The sequence below is a fragment of the Pelodiscus sinensis genome, chromosome 11 (genome assembly GCF_049634645.1).
Source record: "Pelodiscus sinensis isolate JC-2024 chromosome 11, ASM4963464v1, whole genome shotgun sequence".
NCBI classification, from domain to species: domain Eukaryota; kingdom Metazoa; phylum Chordata; order Testudines; family Trionychidae; genus Pelodiscus; species Pelodiscus sinensis.
In genome coordinates, this window is record NC_134721.1 from 49,202,222 (window position 1) to 49,226,425 (window position 24,204).

The 24,204-nt window shown below is 42.5% G+C and overlaps 1 protein-coding gene across 1 annotated transcript in view; it reads right to left on the bottom strand.

Moving 5' to 3' along the window:
- Positions 1-3,410: 3,410 nt before the first annotated feature.
- NUP210 (nucleoporin 210) overlaps positions 3,411-24,204 on the bottom strand; it is a 104,391-nt gene continuing 83,597 nt past the window's right edge. Inside the window, exons 31-40 of the mRNA XM_075939667.1 lie at positions 22,525-22,700; positions 19,794-20,011; positions 19,101-19,237; positions 18,131-18,254; positions 14,152-14,298; positions 11,146-11,396; positions 9,236-9,452; positions 8,493-8,588; positions 8,298-8,381; positions 3,411-5,477 (exon numbers count right to left, since the gene is read on the bottom strand). Coding sequence (XP_075795782.1) covers positions 5,377-5,477; positions 8,298-8,381; positions 8,493-8,588; positions 9,236-9,452; positions 11,146-11,396; positions 14,152-14,298; positions 18,131-18,254; positions 19,101-19,237; positions 19,794-20,011; positions 22,525-22,700 — 1,551 coding nt within the window. The 3' untranslated portion in view covers positions 3,411-5,376. The remainder of the gene's footprint in view (positions 5,478-8,297; positions 8,382-8,492; positions 8,589-9,235; positions 9,453-11,145; positions 11,397-14,151; positions 14,299-18,130; positions 18,255-19,100; positions 19,238-19,793; positions 20,012-22,524; positions 22,701-24,204) is intronic.

Sequence of the window (24,204 nt, forward strand, 5' to 3'; positions counted from 1 at the left end):
TTGGTCCAAGTGTCACAGTATAACAACCAATTTCACTCACGTGAGATGTTTATACGACCCCACTGGAAAGTTCTTAGAATTAAGCCTGAGTCTCTGACATGAAAGTTACGGGTTCCCTGGCTTTCTGGCCCACCGTGACTTCCGCAGCAGTCTCAGACCACTGTGCCCTTTTCCCACAGCAGCAGCAGGAGTTTGGGAGGGAGCTCAGGGCCAAGACCGAGGATTGTGTGCGGAAGGGGCTGAGGTCTCTGAGTGGCACTTACCTCAGGGAGACACTCTGGAAATGGCAACCTGTTCCTCCTTCAGCTCCTGGGCACAGGTGCATCCAGGTGATGCCACGTACTGCCTCTGCCTGCAGGTCCCACTGAGTGTGGTTTCCGGGCAATGCCTCATTTCCCAGCCAATGGGAGTGGTGGAACAGGCACTCAGGGTGGGGGCAGTGCATAGAGCCTAGCTGGCCATGCTTCCACCTAGGAGCCGCCTGGACATGCCAGCCAATTCCGGAAGCCTGCCAGCCCTGCCCTCTCTTACCAGCAACAGCGGGGATCCTGGGTCACATGCCTCCACATATCTCCCTCCCCCCAACACCATCAGGTGTCCCAGGCCTCCCTCCCCCTTCCAAACGCCCATGGGCCACCCCCTACCCGAGAAAACCCAGGGTTTTTTTAATCAGGGGTCTCTAGTATGGACAGGTGACAGGTCATACATCCATGACTAAAACATAGCTTTACTCATAATAGCTGCTAATTCATCAGCTTACAATAAATATATAAGAAACTCAGCCAATAGGTACAGAAAGCCTGAACCTTACTTTAGTCAAATTATTCATTTACGGGTACAGGTTGAACCTCGGGCCTAACTGGTGCTGAACCAGAGAATTTGCTGAACCACAGGAGGTCAATATTGTCTAGCAGCATTACCAACACTTCTACTGCTTACTTGGCTCTTAGAAGACATCTAGAGGGTGAATTAAAGCTAAATAACATCACAGAACACTGAGAGCCAGGACTGATGGTTGCAAAACTTTATGGGACTGCGGGAAACTTGGCCATACCCATAAGTAAACATCCAGCTAACTAAAATAATGGTTTCCAGACCAGAGTGCTGGACTAGAAAGGTTCAAATTGCAGATTGAATTCATAGTGGCAGCAATTTGATTAGATGAAGGACATGTCTACACTGGGGAGTTATTTTGAAATAACTTGGTAGTGTAGACATAGCCAAAAAGTACTTACCTCCCAAAATAACCCACTCTGTAACTTGCAATTTTTGCTTCCTCTTGTGACGTCACTTCATGAACCAAGCCATCTTGCTTTTAAAGCATTTTATATATATACACACACACACACAAGCCAGCACTACCAGTTAAAGATAAATCACGATTCAGACAGCTGGATGCATGCCAACAGGGTCTCAGAAGGTGTAATATACAACAATCTGTTCACAGATCATTCCACCCAAGTCACTTAATATTTAGAGCCGTTCACTTCATTAAATACATGGAACACAAGACTGATGGCATACACTAGGAAGGGAGTAAATACTGGAACAGAGGAGGATTTTTTATGTTGGGGAGAATAAACCTGTCGGTAAGCATTTCTAACGTACTTATCACCATAGCAACTTGGTATCTCTCAGATCTCTTTAGCTCTCTCTTTCAACTGGGGAAAAAAAATCATTTTTTTAAAAAACCCACGTTAGACATATGGAACTAAGGTACCCTTTACCATCCCTGAACACAAGTGAGTTGAGATGTGCAGCAGAGATGACTGAAAAAAAGACCTACATCTGTTAGATTAAAATATGACAAAAATATTTCAATAGGAAAATCTATTTTGAGGAAAGATTTAACAAACAACCCCTCAAAATTTGGAAAATCCTGACCGACTCTAATGTTGAGAAATCCGGAATGCTCCCCACTCTTTCAATATGTGCAGGTTTTATGGAACTCCTCACCAAGCTCAGATGAGCACACACAGCCACTCCTTGTCAATTTCATAATAAAGAACAGATTTAAAGGATAATCTGGACATCTCATCTGGGTATATATGAAAAAATGATCTGCAAGATGCAAGTGTAGGTGACAACCACTACCTTGCATTTAACACTGCAGTTTATGGGCGTACCCAAATCTTGTGCTTCATTCTATAGGTATCGTCTTTACAAATCAGTTCAAAACTATGCAAAGTGCCTTAGTAAAAATGGTACCCCGAGGTTCCAGGTTACCTGTATTTCAGTGATTCCATCAAATATGCTCAGTTTACTAGTAAAAGGTTTTTGTTTTTTAAACCTCTCACTTGATAAATGTACAAATTCACTCTTGGTTTTGACAGTCAAAATAGATTATTTTTCTAATATCATCTGTAAAATCCTGTAGGGCAAATTACACTTTCAGTGGCATCGCCATAACCCTAGTGTCTCCAAGTTATGCTATGAATTGCACCACATACAAGAAAAGGAAAATTAATTGCACCAGTGTAATTGAGGGGTATAGTCTGGAGACAATGGAACTGTACAGGCAATCCCCGACTTACGCGGATCCGACTTATGTCGGATCCACACTTACGAACGGAGCTTTTCTCGCCCCGGAGCTCACGGGCGGCGGGTCGCCACCCGTGTCCTCCGGGGCGAGAAAAGCTTCTCCCAGTCTCCCTGGTCTGCTGGGGGGGGGGGGTCCAGCAAAGCCGCTGGACCCCCCCAGCAGACCAGGGACACCCGAGCAAAGCCGCCGCCTGGGCTTTGTGCGCCCCCTCCCAGCTAGTTCGCCCCCCCCCCAGCAGACCAGGCTTTTGTTGCGGGACGCCTCAGGTAGAGCAGCTGGGGTGCTGCCGGGTTGGTCCTGTGGGAACCTACCGGGCAGCGCCCCAGCTGTTCTGTCCCAGGCTCCAGATTCAGCAGCTGTTGAAACTGATCAGGCTGATTCCAGGAAGCTGGGGGCAGAGCAACTCTGCCTCCGGCTTTCTGTAGTCAGCCCCTGGTCAGTTTCAGTGGCAGCAGCTGAATCTGGAGCCAGTTCCGACTTAAATACAAATTCAACTTAAGAACAAACCTATAGTCCCTATCTTGTACGTAACCCGGGGACTGCCTGTACAGGTGTCAGAGAGAGAATAACTTGGGGTGCAGGATCTTTCTTTGTGGTGCTGGGTCAGAAGAGAAAAGCCTGTCAAAAGAGAGTATGTCAAATCCTAGGGTAAGTATTCAGGACTAACAATGAGGGAAAAAAACCCCAACATTTTACTTTTACCCTGAGCAAATCTGATTTGCTCTTTAATCATTAGAGTCAATAAACATGACGTGTTTACAGTCACCTTGCAGTGTAGAATTGTATGTTAGTGACAAGAGACATAGTCTGTACTGTATTTTTTTAGTTATTAAGCAGCCAAGACATAAAAATGGCCAGCAATACTATGTAAAGGAATCTTATAAAGCTTTATTAAATAAAACAAATATAAATGCACATATTTACATTCAAACTGTCAATTTTAAGGAATATCAGTATGTAAGGCACATCTGTAATTCTCAAGTACCAGTAAATAAATAATACAAAACCCCATCAAGGAATACTATCGAAAAATCGTGGCATTTTCCAGTAATACTGAATTAAAAAAAACACACACTATATGCCACAGAATTTGTGTGTACATTCACATTTTTCAAATATTTGCCTGCATAATCTTGCATATTTTACGTTAGACCCAAGAAGAACTGCATGCTATATCTGTTCACACTGTAATGGCATAATGCTATGTTCTTTATAAACAGATCACTTGTGACCACCATCACTGAACCTTTTATCGTTGTTTTGTGACAATTCATAAATAAGGAATTTATTCACAGTTGCTACTCTGACAATCTTACATATATATGTAAACAAAAGTTGATGTGGAGAATGACAGCTGCAAAATATTCCTCACATGATGAAAGAAAGTGACCAAGATTTCAATTCTAATCAAAAAGAGGATTTAATATACCACAACTGAGGCAATTTCCCTCCCTAGGAAAAATATTGTATAGCTATAGCTTGAAAATCACGGTCCTCTCAGGTTTTAAAATAAATGTGTAAAAATCTCAGTCGCACGTACTTTGTTGATAGTCTTGAGTTTTTCAAAACTCAACATGTCTGAGCATGTGCAGTGATCTATCTCTTGGTTTAGTAAAATACCTTCTGATGTAACTGTCAATAATGCGGTTTGTGTCACATGGGCCTGCTCTAGCCAATCAAATCAATAGTTTACTAGCTATGCAATATGCTGCATACACCTATTTTATTTACTATTAGATAAGATATTAATTATACTAATAGAATGTCCTGCTTGTACACACCATTAATATCTAGTAGTAAAAATCAACATTTTTAGGGTGCACATACATTACCAGAGACAAGCAGGTTAAACTCACTGAAATTCATACTTCACTTTTTATCATTAGTTCTCAATGCAGTCACTGGAGCAGTGATGATGCATAGAGGCTCAGTATCTGCAGAGGTACTTATATTTCTAAAACAATCAACACAAATATGCTATCCTTTATATTTGTATTAAACAGAAAGCCAAACACAAATAAAAAATAAATGCCTTCAGTGAAGAGATGTGCATACTCCTTTGTAACAATCCTAGAAATCTTCATTCATACATCACTGTTACTCTAGAAAGGCACGTTTTTTAGCATTTTCGTTCACTAGCGCACGAGAGTATAGTAACTATAAATATACTGCATTTGTACTTGTGGGGAGCCATGTTTATAACCTTGTGTAAAAATAAAGAAAACAGACTAATTTATTCACAGTTATTCCAGTATTTCTTATTTTTAAACTGGCAAATTATGAAGCTAAATCACATTGTAAGGCTAAAATGTAAGAACATTTGTCAGCGCAGTACATTCCTGAGTTTCAAGATAATAATATTTGGAGCCCAAAGAAAACTTTAGTCCTTTGAAACACAGACTCCTTCACATTTTTGGCTCACATTTTACCTGTTTTACTATTTCCCTTCTTTGAAAACATGTTAAAAGAAAGTTAATTTCCACATGAAGCAAATAAAAAAAACACAATAAAAAACTACTTCTAATTACATTAAGCGTACAGGAAAGCTAGCTTAGCTCAAAAATAGCTAATTGTCCAGTCATCTTTCTCAATTGACCATAAAATACAAGAAGTGAGAATAGATTTTATAGGACTGAAAGCATCCCATTAAAAAACTGAAAAGCGTTATGCGTTAAAGATGGTGTTGCACAGTATACCGCACTGCATTTTTAAGATGCTTTGTATTATATTGAGCATCTGAGAGTTTTTAAGCCCAGCTGAGAATTTTCCAGATTGAAATGATTTTGTTTTAACACAAGTATATATCCTTGTGCAGATGATCCTGTCGTCTCTCTTTAATGTGAAGCATACCCAGTACTCCATAGCCTGGAGGGAGGGCTGTTTTTTCTATCTGAGAATGAAGGACTTAGAGAAGTTGCTGGTGAAACAGGTAAACCTAAAGTTGTGAGAAAGAGAGGAAACAATCATATTAAAGAAAGGAGGCAGGGAGTAAAAAACAAGTTTATCTTAGATTGGATTAACACTGCAAAAGGAGTCAAAGGATTCACTGAAAATAAAGCTCTACCTTTATGTTTTCAAGTACACTTTCATCAAATGAGAAAACAACAGAATTCTGCATTTCTTCTCGCAAGCAGCATTAATTAATGCATTAATAAAGATCCTGAGGCCCAAACATATATTTCATTCCAGTAAATAAGAATAAATAAAAATCTAGGTTTGTTTGACCTCTCTCTCTGATTACTCAAACATAATTATTATGAAGCGAAGCTCCCTCTAGTCTAGCAAAAGACTCAAGCATGTGCCTGACTATAAGCATTTAGTCCCATCTGAAGTAAATTGGAATATTTGTTTACTTATGTGCATTGCTGGTTCAGGGTCCCACATTGTAACAGGTATTCAATGACTCATTTGTAGAAGTCTTTGAAATTGATTGATCAGGTAGGTGTGTGAAAGTTAATGTGATTTTTTTTAACAATTAATTTTATGTGGCTATTGAGCACCTGATGTTTTGATTTTCTTTGGCAGTTCAAGATACAGAACATTTGTCATGAGCAGGAACATGGAAACTCAAATTCACACAAACATTCATAGCAAGGAGGAAAAAGAATCGGAACGATATTGCAAGAAGTAAAAGAAGAGGAGTCGTCACTGGTGGGGCTTACAATACCAATCCTGCTTATTGGGAATGAGGGATTTGAGTTATCGTTTCACCCCAACCAATAATTCACCTTAATAAGTTACAAACAAATTTGACCTGCTTCCAATACAGGCCTAATCTCTGTACCCCCAGGGGAACTTCAGGTGCACAGTTATATTTAAGGTCACAAAGCAAGTCAGTGTCCAAGACAGGATTAGAAGCCAAGTCTCTTGACAGATCTCTTTCCCCCAATTAATATCAAAATGTAGTAACATTGAACAAAATTTTATCAACTCTTGCACTCCTCAAACCAGGCGCATGTGGAAAAAAAGATTTTGGTACGAAAATTCCATCCGACTACAGTTGTTTCAGCTACTTTCTGTTTTATACCAAAAGAATAAATAGCACATTGGACCTGAGGCCTGGGTTTTTGGATGTACAGTAGCGGGAACCAACAGCAAAGCTGGTCTATCAAGTCTGAATTCATTAATACCCAGGTTTAAATAACTGCTTTCTCTGACCAAGGGGAAAAAGGAACAAAGTAGCAAGATGCAAGATCTTGCAGGTGCTGTGTGGTGAGAGTAAGAATTTCCTTGGAAGTCTGGTAATTTTATTCCCTGTATCTTACAGTATGTTTTTGACCCTTGCAATTTAGGGTTAGGCTTGTAGCAATTCTTTTTTTCTTTAGATTTTTAGTAGCATGGGAAAGCAGGAGACAAGGAGAAGCAAGTCAAAGGCTTCTCCGGTTTTCTTTGCACCTAGCTTTATTATATCCATCACAATCAGATTTTTAAATTTTTTTGGTAGCTACAGGTTGTACTTCCTTAACCGGGCTTCTCTGGTCTGGCAAATCCCCTTGTTTGGGGCCGGTCAGGTCCTAAGGGTACCAGATGAGGGAGGTTCAGCCTGTAGGGAGGCTTCCAGCCCTTCTACAGCCTGTTCTCAGAGAGCTAGCAGCAAGTGGAACCTGAACATTAATTGAAGGCAAAGAAGTTTCCTTCTCGGTTCTATATAGGACTATGCAGAGGCTGGAAATTTTCCTCTGCAGTAAGCTGGATACCTCACAAAATTCCTTTAATAAATGAAACACTGTAAAAGGTACTGTAGAGACAATTACTAAGACAACTGAAATCCCAGGTAATTAATTTTGATTCCTTGCAGGCCTTTGCTCAGGCTTTAATAAAGGGTAATGTAATGTCAAGGAGGAAGAAAGAAAACCTAAGCACATTTTACTAATTATAACAATGTAAGAATTTTGAGCATTTCCCAATTCTGCTGGGCTCGATTTCCAACTTAAAGTTAAATAGCCTCTGTGTTCGCTGTCTCCCTTTTTAAAGAAGAGAACATGTCACTGCTTTTCACATTGCATTTTCTTTCCTGATAGACTTGGCGGTGATGATGGTAAAGGTTCTGGGAGACCTGACATTGCCTGAATCTTCCACGATCAACAATGGATGTTTGCATTTTCTTTCCTGATAGACTTGGCGGTGATGATGGTAAAGGTTCTGGGAGACCTGACATTGCCTGAATCTTCCACAATCAACAATGGGTGTTTCAATAAGGTAGCCCGAAGCATTAATTAACACTTTCACCCAGGGCACTCAACTTCGTTCCACTAAAACACCCCAACAAATATGAAGGTCAAAGAACTCAGATTTTTCCTTATGTTTCTGACCAAATCCAAATACGTGCCCAAAATAACACTGGAATTTCTATAGTGCATGTTACAAAAAAAGGCAAAGTAACATCCATAGAAGGTACACATTGAGACATGGTGGGTTTGTCATTAGATTCCATAGAAGCAGGCTCTGGAATTTAGTTTTCCCACTACTGCAGTGAAATATTTTTTTTCCAAATGTTTCTTCCAAAATACCCCCCTTTGATCCTGATTCTAGTCTCCAGCACAAAAATGCAAACCACACATATTTCCCCACCAGTGTAGAGCAAGTGTGCGTAGAAGCACAACCAAGAGCACAACAGTTGCATAGGGCAAAGATGCCAGCCTTGTAATTCATTTCAGAATATAGGCTTCTCTTATTGAAACCTCCTCTCACTAATTCAGATGCAATACTAGGGTGACCAATTAATTTCATTTATAATATGGCAACAGCTGCTTACTGTTATAGCTGTATTGAGGCGTTGTCCTCTGGGTAAATGCTGGATAAGTGTTCTGTTCTTTTGGGGAGAAAACTGCATGGTAGGCTGAAAGACATTATCAAAACCATTTCAGTGTGGAAATTATTCATTCAAATCACAACTAACGTGTTTAAAAGTTAGGAAAATATTATTATTATTATTATTTTACTCCCTTACCTATGATCACAACAGCTGTCCCTGCCAGCAGTGCAAAAAGCGTGAAGAACATTACTTGATAGGAATCAAGGAAGTGTTGGAATAAGCTGGCTCCGTCTGTGGAACCAATTGAAAAAGAGAGATACCATATGATGTTATAAATAGCTTTGTATCTTTCTAATCCCCTCTAACAACAACTGGGCTCTTTTCCTATGCTTTTTTTTGTCCTATGTCATTTTGAATATTTATTTGTGCATGATACATTTTATTAGTACAAATAGCACGATTGACATAGATTACAATGGCAATTTCCAATATAATGCTCAAAATGTGCTTGTTGGTGATAGCTCAAAATAGATTGAAATGTCACGCACATTGTTCCCACATCCCCAACCCACTAATCAGTTTTGGAAATGCCAAGCCATGTTTGAGAATATGTAAAAATGAAGCAAGAAGAGCTGCTGGATACTATAGCATTATGTATGCCAGCTGGGGTGGGCAAGCAGCCATTAGAGAGCACATTCCAAAAACAGTAATTGGACTGACCCAGAAAAGGAAATGTGTCCAGCTTCAGCCACAAGAAGCATCTGAATGCATACCTTGCTGTCAGGATATTAGTATTTATTTTACGTATCAGCAACAACTTTTTAGCTGACGGTTACGCTGGCTCAAATCAAAGCTGCACTAAAGTCTACGTCACCACCTTGAACACTAATGGATGCTGAGGATTTATTCTGACATATGAAATATAACGATACACTTACGTCTCATTGGCTCACTTTTGTCAGCTATGTAAATCACTGAAACTGGAACTGTGATAGACTGGTCAGTCACTGGGCTCGATATGGTAAGAACAGTTGATAAGGACCCCTGGCTCGGAACTCTTGGATCAGATACAGTAACGGTGTAGGTAACGTAACTGGGTAATCCATAGGATTTTTCCTTCTCAAAAGCTTTCACCATTGACGACCCACTTTTCACCTGTAAGACAAACATACTGTTCGAACAAGCACCGTGCATATCCTCTTTTCCTGCTTCTATGCTAAGGAAACGCATAAGAATTACCACTCTCTTAGAAGGAAAATAATGTATTTATTTGCTACAAAAAGGACCCTGCATTGTAACCATAGAGTTATATCAGTAAACATCCTCAGATTCATTCGCACTCTTTACTCAGACAAACTATCTGTTGCCTATTCATCTGGTGTCAGTTTTGATAAACTCCCCCTTGCAAGCCAGGAGAAGAGCATCCATGTGATCTCCCCACACAGCAGCGTGTGAAAGCACTCTCATTCTGCCAGAGCATGAAACAAGCATGAGTAACCATCAACTAAATACTTAAACTAACTGTACCATTTAGAAACAAAGTGAAAACCGAGAAATGCAGTTGATTGTTTTTCCTGTCAATTAACCCACTGAGGTTACATAACAGGTAGGGAGCCAGGAGTGAAAATACATTTCTCAGTTTAGACATCCTAAATATATTAAATATGGTTTACTTTGCTGGAGAAAAATCCATACCACTGTATGTGTACAATTACAAAAACTAGTGTATTATTTTTCCCTTTTGTAGCCATTATAAACTTCTATAGTTCACACCATCGCAGGAAGAGTCAGCAGAGATATTTGAATTTTAAAGGTCATGCATGTATCAGTACATAAACCCACAGAATCACAGCAGCTAGAGATGGAAAGAATTGAGTCAGTCTGCAGAAAGTGCAGCACATGGTCCCTGGACAGATGTTAAACAAGCAAACATGACACTTTATTTTCATCCATAAGCCAAGTCTGTTTGGGCCTCTCACAATAGCTACTAAGAATGGATCTAAAAATCCACAAACGGGTAGCAATGGGTTATAGCGGGTTTTGATCAGGTGTAGGAGAACTAACTGCCCCCGGTTCACAGTGGGTTAAATACCAGCTACACTCTCCCCTTCCCTTGCACAGGTGCCTAGGGGAAGATGTATGAGTAGAGCTGCTGAAAAGAGAGAATAGCTCTGGGAAGGCTCCATGCTAGCACAGCTGCCAAGCGGCAGGGAGACGGGTGGTTAAACCCCAGGACGGGAAATCTTGCTCTTATGTTTTGCTCTGAACTATTTGTTCCAATCAATGCAGATATAGGTTATAACCCTGCTGAAAAATGCTGCCAACTACTGCTGCTTGATTTCTCCAGAGCCACTTCATCAATTCATCCCCCACCCTGCCTGTTGGAGCTACGGCTGTCCATGTGCCCTGACCTCCTGCTGGTATGTGTCTGTAAAGTGCCACTTACACTCTGGGCTTGTCAGTGACTTGGATGGCAACCGCCACACATGGGAAAGCAAGAGCCACTCCGTGCCACCTGGGTCCTGGCCACACAGACGGACAAAGATTCCTCAGACCCGGCAGGCAAAGCTTTGGCACCTGGTCCCATGACAAGCTGGCCACCAGCATTGAGCTAGCGGGGATGTATGCATGTAGTGTAATTTGCTCCAGGTACGAGCCAGCCAGAAATGGCTCCTCCCCTGGAGCAAAGGAAAAGCAGTGAGGGCCGTATGCCTCAGAGGGATGTCAGAAGCACACTGTCTCCTGCCAGGAGGGTGACGTTTACACAACTGCCCACTTGCTTAGAGCTGCACCCAGCAGCTCAATGCAGCCTTAAATCGATAACGATCGTTCCCTGTGACGCACTCACCTCCAGTTTGTCAAGAATTTCAGTGGCTCCAAATATTTTCACGTCAGAACTCGTGTAAAGGTTACTTAAGAGAATTTCAGTCTGATCGGCATAAAACCCTGGATTGAACGGTACTTCAGCGCTGATCTGCTCTCCAGAGAAATGGCTGCCTTGGAGGGAAGCTGTAACTATGAGAACAGTTTTGCTCATGCTCAGGTGCTTCAGCTGCTTGTCAGTAAGTCTGTGCATTGTGATGGAACAGGTATAATGTCCTATGAAGACAAAAGCAATTCAACCCTGGTTAAATTACGTGTTTCTTTATGGTTCTTCTTTTCACGCCCAAGAATGTGTCTTGTGGAAGGGGGGAGGCTTTGGAGTCGGGATGTTAGAGCCTAACCAACTAACCGTTTAACTGATACGCTGATGCTTATCCGTTAATGGTGTCGGTTACACTCCGCCAGCTCCTGAAGCCTCCTTCCTGGAAGCTGGGTGAGCAAAGGCTGCCTGCTCCACTCCCAAGGAGATGGCTTCTCTGCAGCAGCGAAGCCTCCTCTGCGGGACCGGAGCTGGCAGGCCCACCTCTGCAAGAGCAGAGGTGGCAGCCTCGCTCCTGGGGAGGCTTTGCTGAGGGCTCTGCAGTATAAAGATTATTTAGGCTTTATACTGCAGAGCTGCAGCGTGGAATGCTGTAATGGCTGAGATTTTCAGCGGTTACCTATTTAATCGACTTTTAACATCCCGACTTTAGGGGGGAACTGAACAAGTAGAAGGTCGCGCCCTGACAAACTGCAACGAGCAGGGCTCTCCAAGAGATGAAATGTCATGCAGGTGCAGTGGACAAATGGATGGAGCCCTGGCAAGAATTCCCTGTGGAACCGAAGTAGAAGACTCCCCCCTTCACTAGCCAGTGCAATGAAGAACAATCAGCCAGTTTTCAATCTATGTGAAATTCTTCATATGCCCAGCTGGTTGGAACAAAATTTTAACATATGACTTCTGGGAACACTGAATCAAATATTTTACTCCAATCTTAATATAAAAATATACAGTCTTCTCTTCATCCAGTGTTGTAATTCTAGCCTGCAACTATTATCATTAACTGTGGCATAAGTTTTCTTTTAGAAACCCATCCTGCATACTGCCTGATTACACCCTGATCCATTGCCGCTTAGATATTCAGTGGTTGCCACCAAACCCTTAATAGCCATCCCTTCGGTTTACTAAGGATTAAGAAAATAAATAATAAAAAAGTGAGTCAAGTTGATATGAGCAGTACAAGCTGATTTTCTCAAACCCCTCAGTTCCCTGGCCACTTTCTCCACCACTCATTTTGCGCATCAGAAGACAGGATGTTCTCAAGAAGAATTGGAAGGGAGGGAGGGGAGAGTAACCACACGCTCACATCTTGGAAGGTTTGGCTGACTATTTGTCTGAGCACTGATCTGAAGCCAGGGTAAATAAATGCCCCCTCTTTGCTTTGTATAAGAAAATGGTAACATATCTTAGCCCCACTGGCATACTTTCTGCAGCACTGTGCAAAAAAGGCAACCTCCATTATTCAGAGCAGCAGGTTTAAGGGACTGTTATAAGAAAGCTCTCTCCATGTAATGGGTGCTTTTTAAAATCATATTGTGACTCATCTATACTTCCCCCTGCTTTCCCACTGTTTCCAAATCTCATGATTCAATAGCAAGTCTCGGTGGGTCATTAAGGCCCTCTGCTCCTGATGTCATGGGATCAGAAAAGACTCTTAACTAAGACTTTTAAATAAAAGTTTCTAGCCTTCTCAGTTGAAGAGAAAAACCTAAAAATGTGAATCCCCTAAATGTTCACAACACAAATAAAAAAGAATTTAAAACGCATTAGGTTAAAAAATGTACAATTTCTGAATCCTTGGGGTCGATGACACTGCAATACCCTCACAGGACAGGGACAGTGAATGGACAGAGAAGATCAGCTTTTGCCCAGCACAAGTTATTGGGCTCAATCTAGGATATCTGGGTGAAATTTAGTGGCATGTGCTGTACAGGTCAGACTAGGTGATGTAATGGTCCCATCTGAGCATAAACTCTGTGAATATGAGGCTGACTCTAGACAGAAGACAAAGGCCTTGGTGCCCAGCAGGAGAAGAAGCTAGAAGAACTGGTGTGAATTGTAATTGTTCTCCCTGTTCCTTCCTTGCTGAAGGGCTTCCCAACGTCCGAGTGTTTGCTGATACCTGGGTGCTCGTGCATGCTCAGGTAGCAGTGGTGGCTTGGACTATTTGTTTTTGTTTTGCCCTCCACAGTTAGCCAAGAAACTGGAGCATCTCCTCACAGAAGCAGGCCCTGATGTGGTCATTTGTGCCTTTCCCACACCCAGACTGGATCCCTGCAATGCAAGCCAGGTTGGGCTACCTTCATACAATTCAACTAGAGCAAAACACGGCACCTCACTAGCTTTGTGAGTGGGTCATCATGAGCACATTATGCCTCTGTCCCACAGATGGCACTTGCTTCCTGTCCATTTCAAGGTTCCATGGAAAGACTCCTATGTTTGCAGCTACTCATGTGTTTGCAGAATCAGGTCCTTAATTTGCATCCTCAACCTTTTCGGAAGTGGTCTACGTAGTGGTTTCTTAGCATTAAAGTCTGGAATAATGAGGCTGGCCAAAATTCCACCAGGTGCATCATTATTTTAAATTAAATTCCACAGAGTTGTAGCATAGAACATGTTTCAAAACAGCACTATAGAGATAGGAGAACCCAAGTGGAAATTAATGAACCCCCACTGGGTCAGGACTTGTTTGAAAATATTAAGCTCTTGTCTGCTGTATGGATCAAACTGCAAGAGAGATGTTGCAAATATCAGACAACGACACATCAGCAACAAACTGACATTAAAAACTTTATCCTCGGGACCCACTCCTTAATTCCTTCTGCATTCAACACCCCCACTGGTTTCAACAGGAGTTGTGGAAATGTTAGAACAAATTGCAGTCACACTATAGCTCTGCATTTCCCATCTCGGCTCCTTTTCCCATCTCACCTGAAACTACATCAAATCCAGGTTCTGCTCTGAAAATATCATGTGCTGGGAAATCAAATGCATCGTTATTAAAATGAAGGTGGCAGCCGATATTGGACTCTGGCTGTAGTTCTGCAATGGCTTCCATATGGAGAGGTGAACAGTCCCCTAAAGGGAACAAAAGGAAAAAACACAGGCTGATAAGATAAAAGTGAACTTTGATAACACAAAAGGATGGTTCATCATCATCTCTAAGAAGAAATTTCAGATCACCTGCCATCGTGATTACAATCTCAGACATACTATAAAAATGTCTTACAATAAGTTAATGCAATTAATGCAAGAGTGTATACCTGAAAGTTTTATAATGGTAATTCAGATAAATAAAAAAGAAATTTTTGCCAGTCAGTGAGTCATATTGCAGGATAGATTTCAACTCTTTTTTACCTTTTCCCCCATAGCTTGTACCTCTTACATTAGGCAGACTCTTGAAGCCCCACTAAAATGTATTTTTCAGCAGTTGTCAGGAAGAAAATGTATTGTAATTTATAACTTGATTTGAACAGGCCAATAGTTCACATCAAAATGTACTAAAAATATCATTTCAACAAGTGCTGAATGTTAAGACTATTCAAGATTAACAAAAAGGCACTGTGATTAAATTAAGTATGGCTCCTTAATCAGAAAAGAAAATACGACGATTAACTTCACCAGTGAAGTGGTTCTAAAAAGCAATCGTTGCCAATCACAGTAAGCATGCTTTATGTTAAATATATTACTTTAAAAAGTTAGTTACATTAAAAAGCAAATCAGTCACACCATTGGCTAGCTCCTTTTCATCAATAAGAAAACATTCATTATCTCTTTGGTTTAAAAAGTCATGAAAATTTCCATAAGTCACAAAAATAGTGAATCCAAGTAGTTTCAAAAGAGCTCCACACAAAACTGTTAACAGAGGTTCCATATTACTCCATGTCCATTGAAAGAAAAAGAAAAGCCCAATTAAAAAATGTGAAGCTTGCAACTTCTGAAAACAAATATTTGCTTTGCTTACAGATAAAATCTGCAGAAAAATGATGGTTTGGGATCAGACTTGACCGTTATCAAGACACAGTATTTCTGTTCTCTCTCTGTACATACAGGACAAATTTTCAAATGAGAACATACTCATTAAAGATTAAAATTGTTTTTTTGCAGTTGTACAAAATGGCACTCAGTTAAAAATCTGTCTAGAGTGTCTTAATATCTTCTTTGCATCTGACCTGAAGCTGCACTTTTCCGTATTTAAGCAGAAGCCTGAGTTTTCATAAGAGCAAGCTTAGATACTGGATGGCTCGGAGAACTGATAATGAGATACAGAGCCTTTCTTCACTATGTTTCACATTCAAATCCAGCCCGTCAACACTGACTGAAAGGACTGTGACATGGCCTGTGTGAGTGAAGTGAAAGCATCACTCCCTGTGCTAGCAGAAAAGTGTCTAGATCACAAAAAACCTTGTTACGAAGTGATGCTTTGCTGGCAATCTCAGCAGAGATAGCAAGAGCTGCATAGGCCTGGAGACTAATCTGTCCTCTCATTCTGGAAGTGGTTCCTCCTCGCTATGTTGAGATACCGCAGAGAAGGTTTGAATAGACTCTGCTTGCGTCCTGCTGGAAGAGGAAGGTAGCCTGCAGGGATCTGACTCTGGTGCCTGTCAGGAGCACAGTCAGGTCCCAGTACACTTTCCTGGTGCATCTATTTTCCTTCATGTGTTGGGAGCAAAGAGGAAAAGTACACTAGTTTTATTTCTGAAACTTCTCCCATAAATTTGTTTTAAGTTGGAAATTGCATTTTTTTCAACGGCTCTCTAATAGCTGGTTGAAAAGTAAGGATTATTTATTTTATTACTCTTTTTGATTAAAACCATTGAAATTCTTTCTATTTTTTATCATCAAAATGTAAACATTTTTAAAATCAGCTCTACTGATTAACTCTCTCAACTTTTTTTCCTTTTTGGAAATGCAAAGTTTAAGTCTCTAGGGAAAGTTGATGAAAAAAAAAAATCACTGAGCTATTTTGAGTTAGGTAACTGAAAATATTTTGAAGCCCATACTTATACAATGCTTCAAATTCCTCCATCACCTCAAAAAAAAAAACCCCACAACAGATTCCCGTACACGTTACAAATCAGTCATTTGTATGAAAGATTGTAGAGATGCTTATATTAGTTCAGCTCTTTTTCCAGTGTAAAAGGTCAGACACTTGTTCTGAGTCCCTTGTAGCTGTCACTAGGGTGCCTCTAGACTACAGGGTTGGTTTTTTTTTCGAAAAAAGTGGCCTTTTTTCCAAAAAAACTTCCCCTGCGTCTAGACTGCTGCCATGTTCTTTCAAAAGTAAATCGAAAGAACATGGCAGTTTTTTTGACCGTGGAAAACATTGTTTTACGAGGAATAACACCTTTTTTCAAAAGCGCTCTTTCGAAAAAAGGCGCTATGTAATACAAACTGTGCTTTTTCGAAAGAGAGCATCCAGACTGCCTGGGTGCTCTCTTTCGAAAAAGCAGCTTGCTTTTTCAAAAGTACTGGTTGTTGTCTAGATGCTCTTTTTTGGAAGAGGCTTGCAGTCTAGACGTAGCCACTGTGTTTAGACTCATAAGCACTAAGAATACGTCTCCACTGAGAAAGAAACCACAGCAGTAAGTCTTCGGGTGGGGCTTGCACTACAAAGGTAAAAACAGCTGTGTAGACATTCCTGATCAGGCTCTGAAACCCAGCAACAGAAGCCCAAGCAGGAAGAACCTACATGTCTGTACACCCATGTTCTGCAACCCACTGCCACACAGGTCGGGGTTTCTTAGTACAGGTTGGACCTCCTTGGTCTTGAGACTTGAGTGCTCCCAAACCAGGGAATTTCTGGGAGCAGGGGTGTCGATGCTGGCCCCTCTGTTGCTGCTAGCTGTGAGGCTCCATTTCCGAGAGGCTGGCATTGATAGAGCAGGGGCAGTGAGGGTGCTTGGAAGGAAGAGGCAGAGCAGGGCCAGAAGTGCAGCCCTGTGGCTGGCCACAAAGCCCTATGACTGCCAGGCTGCATTCCCGGGCTGCATGCTGGCTAAGAGGCTGTGCTACCAGCCCCTGGCTGTGAGGCTCTACAGCTGCCCTGCCTCTTCCACCACCAATTTCCCTGCCAGCCTCCGGATCCTCCCTCTCCCTTTCGGAGACTGAAAGCTGCAAATGAGCTATGGGTGCGGGAGAAAGAGTTACTGAGCATGGGGCCCCCAGCTTTTTCCTACAGGTGCTCCAGCCTCAGAGCACCCCAGGATACCAGACCAGGGATGTTGCCAGACGAGTGGAGTGTGATTCATAGAGGTCCAACCTGCGCAACTGTACCCGAAGGCCTTACGAGGATTACAAAAGAGCTCACGGCATAGGACAGCAGCATTCCCACAGTAACAGCTGGGCAGCTGCTTGGCCACAGAAGAATCACATTGTGACATCCTGATAGTGCATGGCCACACTGGGCTCCCAACAGTGTATCACTACAGAATGATGCCTCAGTGCAATCCAGTATCTTCACGCGCTGCATTCTCTGGGCTGAACTCACCACACGGCGTTCTCAACACCTCGCTCACATTGCACAGGTGCTGAGAGACAGGGAGCCTCAGCACTCGCCTCCCCATCCTTCATGACTACTGGGAAGGGAAGATTGGGCTTTTTCTCCTCTCCCTCCTAACACTAGCCCAGCTTCGTGAAAGCTCTCACTGGCAGTCTATTTCCCATCACTGGGTGTGGTGACTCTGGAGCATGTCCATGGACCTCTCATTCTGAGATTTTAGCAGGGAAAGGAAAAACAGCAAGTCCCTACAAACTAGCAATATGATCCTGATGACCCTCAGGCAGCTTGGGAGGCAGTGGTGAAACAGTAGTGCAGGATTATTTCTTGCAGCATTAGAGAAGAGACAATGTCTGATGTATGAGCCATTAAGCAATGAGCAGGCAAGCAGGAGACGATTTGGTGCAGTACCTTTCAAATTTTTGCTTCTGTCCCCCGTTGCAACTATAACTTTTGAAGCTGCAACGCCTTGTAAGTTTGTTTTCACTCCACTTACATGCATTGCTATAGTCCTTTGAGGAATACTGATCGATACCTATAAAAAGACATCAAAGAACCCTGTTAGAGAAGACTGTTAAATGAACATAAATTAAGGCAGGAATGGATTTTAGTAAGTCAAAAACTGATTCCCCCCCATCACACAGCAGAAAAAAAAAAGATGCGTTTTTATTTTTTAATAAATGCTGCATTTTTCTAATTATGGAAGTTGATTTTTAGGAAACTTAAGTTAGAAAAACATTTAACTATTTCTATTAAGCCCTCATAAATCAGTTTGCCTAATGGGCACAACAAAAGTTATACTTAATTTAATTAAAATATTTAGTGCTCTTATGTTTGCTGATACAGTGAATTCAGTATAGATAGAACAATTTCACTGACGATCAAATAAATGCTAATTCTCTTTAAATTCAGTACTACTGACTGGCCAATTCACAGTACATATGGTACCACATTAAAAATGTTCTGGTTGATATCTTGTTCAAACACTGAAGCTTCATTCAGAAAAGCACAGCCTTAATCCGAAATTGTTTAGCATCTGGAACCAACTTAACCAAGCAAAGAAATGAAATGTGCCATAGAAGAACAGTACAGGCTGAGAATACAAACTATAAATTTAAATTGCCTTCTTTAACACAAACTATAGCCATGATGCCTTTGGAAGTATGCCCAATACTTTCTCCATCAATTCATCTTATGCTCAATATGAACAGTGCAGATATAGGAACAAATTTATACATTTTCAAGAGAAAAATGAAATAAGTGACAGCAACAGAAGTTTAAGATTTTGCTGCTTAAAAAAAAATGATCGGAGGTAGAAATATGTCACTAACAGACAGCCACCAAACGTCTATAGCACTAGTGGAAATTGAAAGTCTCTCACCTCCCTGTATGTTTTAAATAGTCCAGGAATCTCATAATAAATTGTGACAATTCCTGAATCCCTCGCCACAGCTGCACCAGTCCGTGGGTCAACCTGAAGAACACTGTTCAGTGAAGAGCTCCAGACTCCTGGCAAACCTGTAAGAAAAGGCCTGAAAATTAACTGCTTTCCAACTGGAGTGTTTATGCACAGATACCTGCCTTTATAGACACCCATTCTCCCCACGCATGTGCATATTATCAGCTGTGCTATCTAACGTGGGGGAGCTAGAATCTGAGGTCCTTGCCTCACAGCCACCTTCTGCTCCCAGCTACACCAACAAAAGTTCCACTCTTGCAAAATCCTGTTAAGGCTAGAACTAAGTAGAGAACTGAGTAAAGGGCTCCGGCCTGTATCTCTGTCTTATTAACCCTGTTAAAAATATAACTAAGCCTCTTCCAGAAAGTTTTATATTTGAAAGAACAAATGAATTTGATTCCTAAGTGACTTTTTTTGAAAGATACAATTAAAAAATTACAGTTCATCGAACTTATTTGTGGTGTTCTCAAGAATAGCGGGTGACACTGGATTCTGATTGTCATCATAAATCATGTATTTGGTTTCCCTGGACTCTTACAATGCACAGCACTACAAAGTCTCCATGGTAATTCAGAGGCAGCACTGAAATGCATGTAAACTACTTGTGTTTCTTACCTTCTTGATTTATCAGCGAGGTGCTGAAACAGATGACATCACCTACTACCACATCTCTGAGCTCGGGGAAAATGGCGTGTTGCACAGGAACAGGGACATAATCTGAAATTCCACTGTGCTCTGTATCCCAAACCATAAGCAAGGTCAAGCCTACATTTACAGTTCGAATTACAAATGTATTGTTCATGGTTCCTTTCCCAATCTGCACAAAATCATCTCTGTAGATAAAAGAAAAAGAAAAAAAAAAGCTTTTGTCTCCAGAAAATTCTACTGTCCTTTTTACTTTCCACCTGGCTGATTTTTAAATCCCATTTTGCCTTAATAACCCTTCCAAAAAGGGAGTAACTAACTGAGATTAACAAAAAGGAGCAAACTACCCAAATGCTGCATTTAGCTGTCATTTAAGAGAGTCTGAATCCTAACCACTGCCCTCTGCAGCCTGAGACACAGATCACTTGCAGGTTTCAACTACACATTGAAACTCTTTGTAGGACCATGGATGTTGCTGGACCAGGCAGTCCCAGTGAGGGCCAGAGGCAGGAGCCCTGCGGGGGACCAGGAGCTCAGCTAAGCTGGCCACAGGGAGACGGGTAGCTCCCTGCTGCAGGAATCCAGCTGAGCTGGCGGCAGAGTGCCAGCAGTCAGCTGTGGTGGGGGCAGGCAGTCCTGGTGGTGGGACCATGGGTTGCCATGACAGGGCTGGGAGCCTCAGGTCAGGCGTGGGAGAGCTGGTGGGGCCGGGAGCCCTGGTGGTGGGACCACAGGCTGCTGTGACAGAGCAGGGAGCCTGCCTGGCATTGCAGTGGGCAGCACCAGGTAGGTGGCAGGAGAGGAACCGGTGGGGAGCCAGAAATGACCTCCCCATGTCTGCCAAAATCCCTTATTCAGGCCCAGTCACGTCCTGAGGGTGCCAGACCAGGGAGGTCCAACCTGCAGGGTAAATGGTGACTTCTCTGTGGCTTGAAGTCTGTAAACCATGACTGGAGGGCTTCTGTAATTCAGCCAGAGGCGAAAGGTCTATTTCAGGAGTGGGCAGAGGTTCTGTGGCCTGCAGTAGGGATGTAAGAGACTAGCTGACCACTGGATAAGCAGAAGCTTATCGAACAGTCGACCAGTGACATGACTAGTCATTTCCTTCCCTTGCTACCTCTCACAGAGAGAGGCAGCAAGCAGAGGGGCAGGAGCTGGTGGGAGCTGGCTTAAAAGCCTGTTCTCCCCCAGCACTATCTCCATGGGGGGCAGGAGAGGTAGAGGCACAACGGGAAACTGCTCAAGTGGGGACTGAGACAGTCTCCGCTTGCGCGGCTTCTGAAAGGCACGTTTAAAAGGCTGAGGCGCCGCAGGGAGCTTGAGGCCAACAGGAGTTCCCCGCTGGTCCTGCACTCTCTGGGTGGCTTCCACTTCTGAACTGTGGCAAGAGCCCGGCAGGCACCGTATAGACCAATCAAGTAGTCGATAGAAATCCCATCGACTAGTTGATTAGTAAATTAATCTAAACGTAACATCCCTAGCCTGCAGTGTGTTGAGGTCAGACAAGGTGATCATGGTGGCCCCTTCTGATTGTAAAGTCTATAAATATGGGTTCAGAAGAGGGACTCATGAGGTCATTATGACCTAATAGACCATTTTCTAGCATGTCAAGAAGCTCTTTAAGAGATGCAACAAGCCTCTTTCGTTTTTTCACAAAGGAAAGAAGCAATAAAATGAAAACCCTATGAATGAGTCTAACATTGAATACAGCAGGTCAGCCACAATTTCTTAACTCTGCTAGGTCAGTGTCTTCAAACGACTACTGAGATATGCACATGCACCACCACTGCACATTCCTGACTATTTTAATGTCAAGAGACCTCTATATGAATGCAGGAAAGACAAAAAAAACCCATAGCTTTCCTTTCCTTTCCTCACAACTCTCATCCTAGCATTTACACGAGGAATCCTGTGGATGGCAAACTTTGGGCAGTAATTGAGGGGAAATTTGACGAACATCCCACTGTTCAAATATGATTTTTAACTGTATCCTGGTGGTGCCCAAAAGCCCCCGTTGGGATTACAGCCCCATTCTGCTAAAGATGGTACGAACACATCTGAAGACGCAGCCCTTTCTCCAAATATCCTACCACCTAATTTAAGACAAGTTGCAATGAGTATGACAAATGGCAGGAGGAAGGAAGGAGAGGAAGGGTAAGGCCAAAACTAATTAGATCAACCAGTTACATAGGCCAACAATGCATACAACCTAGTGGTTCGTAATCATTGGAAGCATAAACACAAACATCCACAGCTCCCACTAGCCCTTTCCTTAGGCATGACTTCATTTTGTCAGTTCAATACTTGTGACTAACTGGTACCCTCGCGGGAGGGATAGCTCAGTGGTTTGAGCATTGTCTTGCTAAACCTAGTGTTGTGAGTTCAAGCCTTGCGGCGGCCATTTAGGAATCTGTGGCAAATCTGTCAGGGACAGTACTTGGTCCTGCTGTGAGAGCAGGGGACTGGACTCAATGACCTCTCAAGGTCCCTTCCAGCTCTATGAGATCAATAGATGTCCCATCTTTGAAGACTGTGCACTTTTCAGGAACCAATCAACAGTCCCAATCCTGACACCAGAAGTACAGTCACTCTTGTGTTGACATAGCTTTCTTTTGCTGGAGCAGGTACCACAACTGGTATAATACATCATATCATTTAAATTTGCTGCCCCGATAATTAGCACTCTGATGTAAACTCTTACCTGTTGGTTGCAAGATTGAGCACAGAATTGTGTGAATGGAAGGTATCTCCAGAGTTATCATGGAAATAGACTGTGAAGGTCAATGTCACACCTAGTGGGAGAGCCAACAGAGCCTCTTTGTGTTGAGTGTGCAGAACAGGACTAATGGAGAGTCTTAAGTAGGAAACTGGAGACACCTGTAAGACATTTATAAATTACAACATTCTGTAAGTTGCTTTTCTCACTTGCTTGTGGTGGTACCAATAATAAAGCCATTTAAATAATTTTCAGACATATGTACATGTAGAGTTCTTTATGAACCATGCTGTTTTTAGTCTAGAAATTAGAACAGCATTGAGAGATGGAGCTTTTAATTTCACATAGGACTTGTATTTCATCAAGTCCTTGCAAAGTATCTCTTGCTTGTATAGCACCGGGAGCTGAGAAGCAATAATGACATGTAACAAATGAACACAATTACAGATGATGTGGTTATCCAGTAAAACAAAACCGAACATTAAACAGATCTACAACTCAGCTAGTAACCTGCAGACTTCTCCCCAGCAAATGTGGATATACAAAGATTATGCAGCCCCAAAATGTCAGCCCCTGGGAGAGTGCTGCATGAGGTACACATGAACAAGTGATACGATTGTAACATCTGCTCCAGTCCCTCTACCCCAGGCAAAAGGGCTGGAGTGGCATAAAGGGACTTTAAAAGGCCCCGCTTTAGCAGTAAGAAGACCTCCTCCAGTTCAAGATAGCTATACGGCTTCTTTCAAATGACCACCTCTCAAGACCTGTCCTAGAGGGGTGTGGCTGCAGTACAGTGGAGATTATGGGCAGCCAGGGAGAAAGAAGCCTTTGCAATTCAGGCAGCTCCCCTGAGCGGACTCTACTACATTGGGGCTGAATTGCCCAGGACTGGAAAGGCACAACGTGGATTTCAAGCCACTTTAGCTACAAAGTTGCTTTGGCTACACTTGAGCAAAGCTGGCTGGGAGTTCTATGCTGCATCTCAGAGGGTATGTCTACACTACCACCCTAGCTCGAACGAGGGTGGTAATGTAGTCAACCGGAGTTGCAAATGAAGCCCGGGATTTGAATTTCCCGGGCTTCATTTGCATGTTGCCGGGCGCCGCCATTTTTAAATGTCCGCTAGTTCGGACTCCGTGCCCCGCGGCTACACGCGACACGAACTAGGTAGTTCGGACTAGGCTTCCTATTCCCGTTCTACGAAGAGTAACGGTAGTTCAGAATAGGAAGCCTAGTCCGAACTACCTAGTTTGTGCCACGTGTAGCCGCGGGGCACGGAGTCCGAACTAGCGGACATTTAAAAATGGCGGCGCCCGGCAACATGCAAATGAAGCCCGGGAAATTCAAATCCCGGGCTTCATTTGCAATTCCGGTTCGAACTAGGGTGGTACTGTAGACATACCCAGAGGCATTTTAGCGAGGATGTTCCCAGGGTGTACCCATGTCTGATGCTGCAGGGTACTCTTAAGTCAACTCTCCTATGACCTGCCTCATTGGGGTGGGCAGTTATGGACCATGTTGCATCTGCTAAGCCCTGACTGGTCATCAGGCTGCATTTTGCTGCTTCAGTGTCTCCCTGCCCAAGAAAATGGGTTTGCCATTGCTTCTCCCTTCAAGCTCTTTTAAGAAACAAGCATTTATACAAAAACAAAGGCTCTTTCTGCA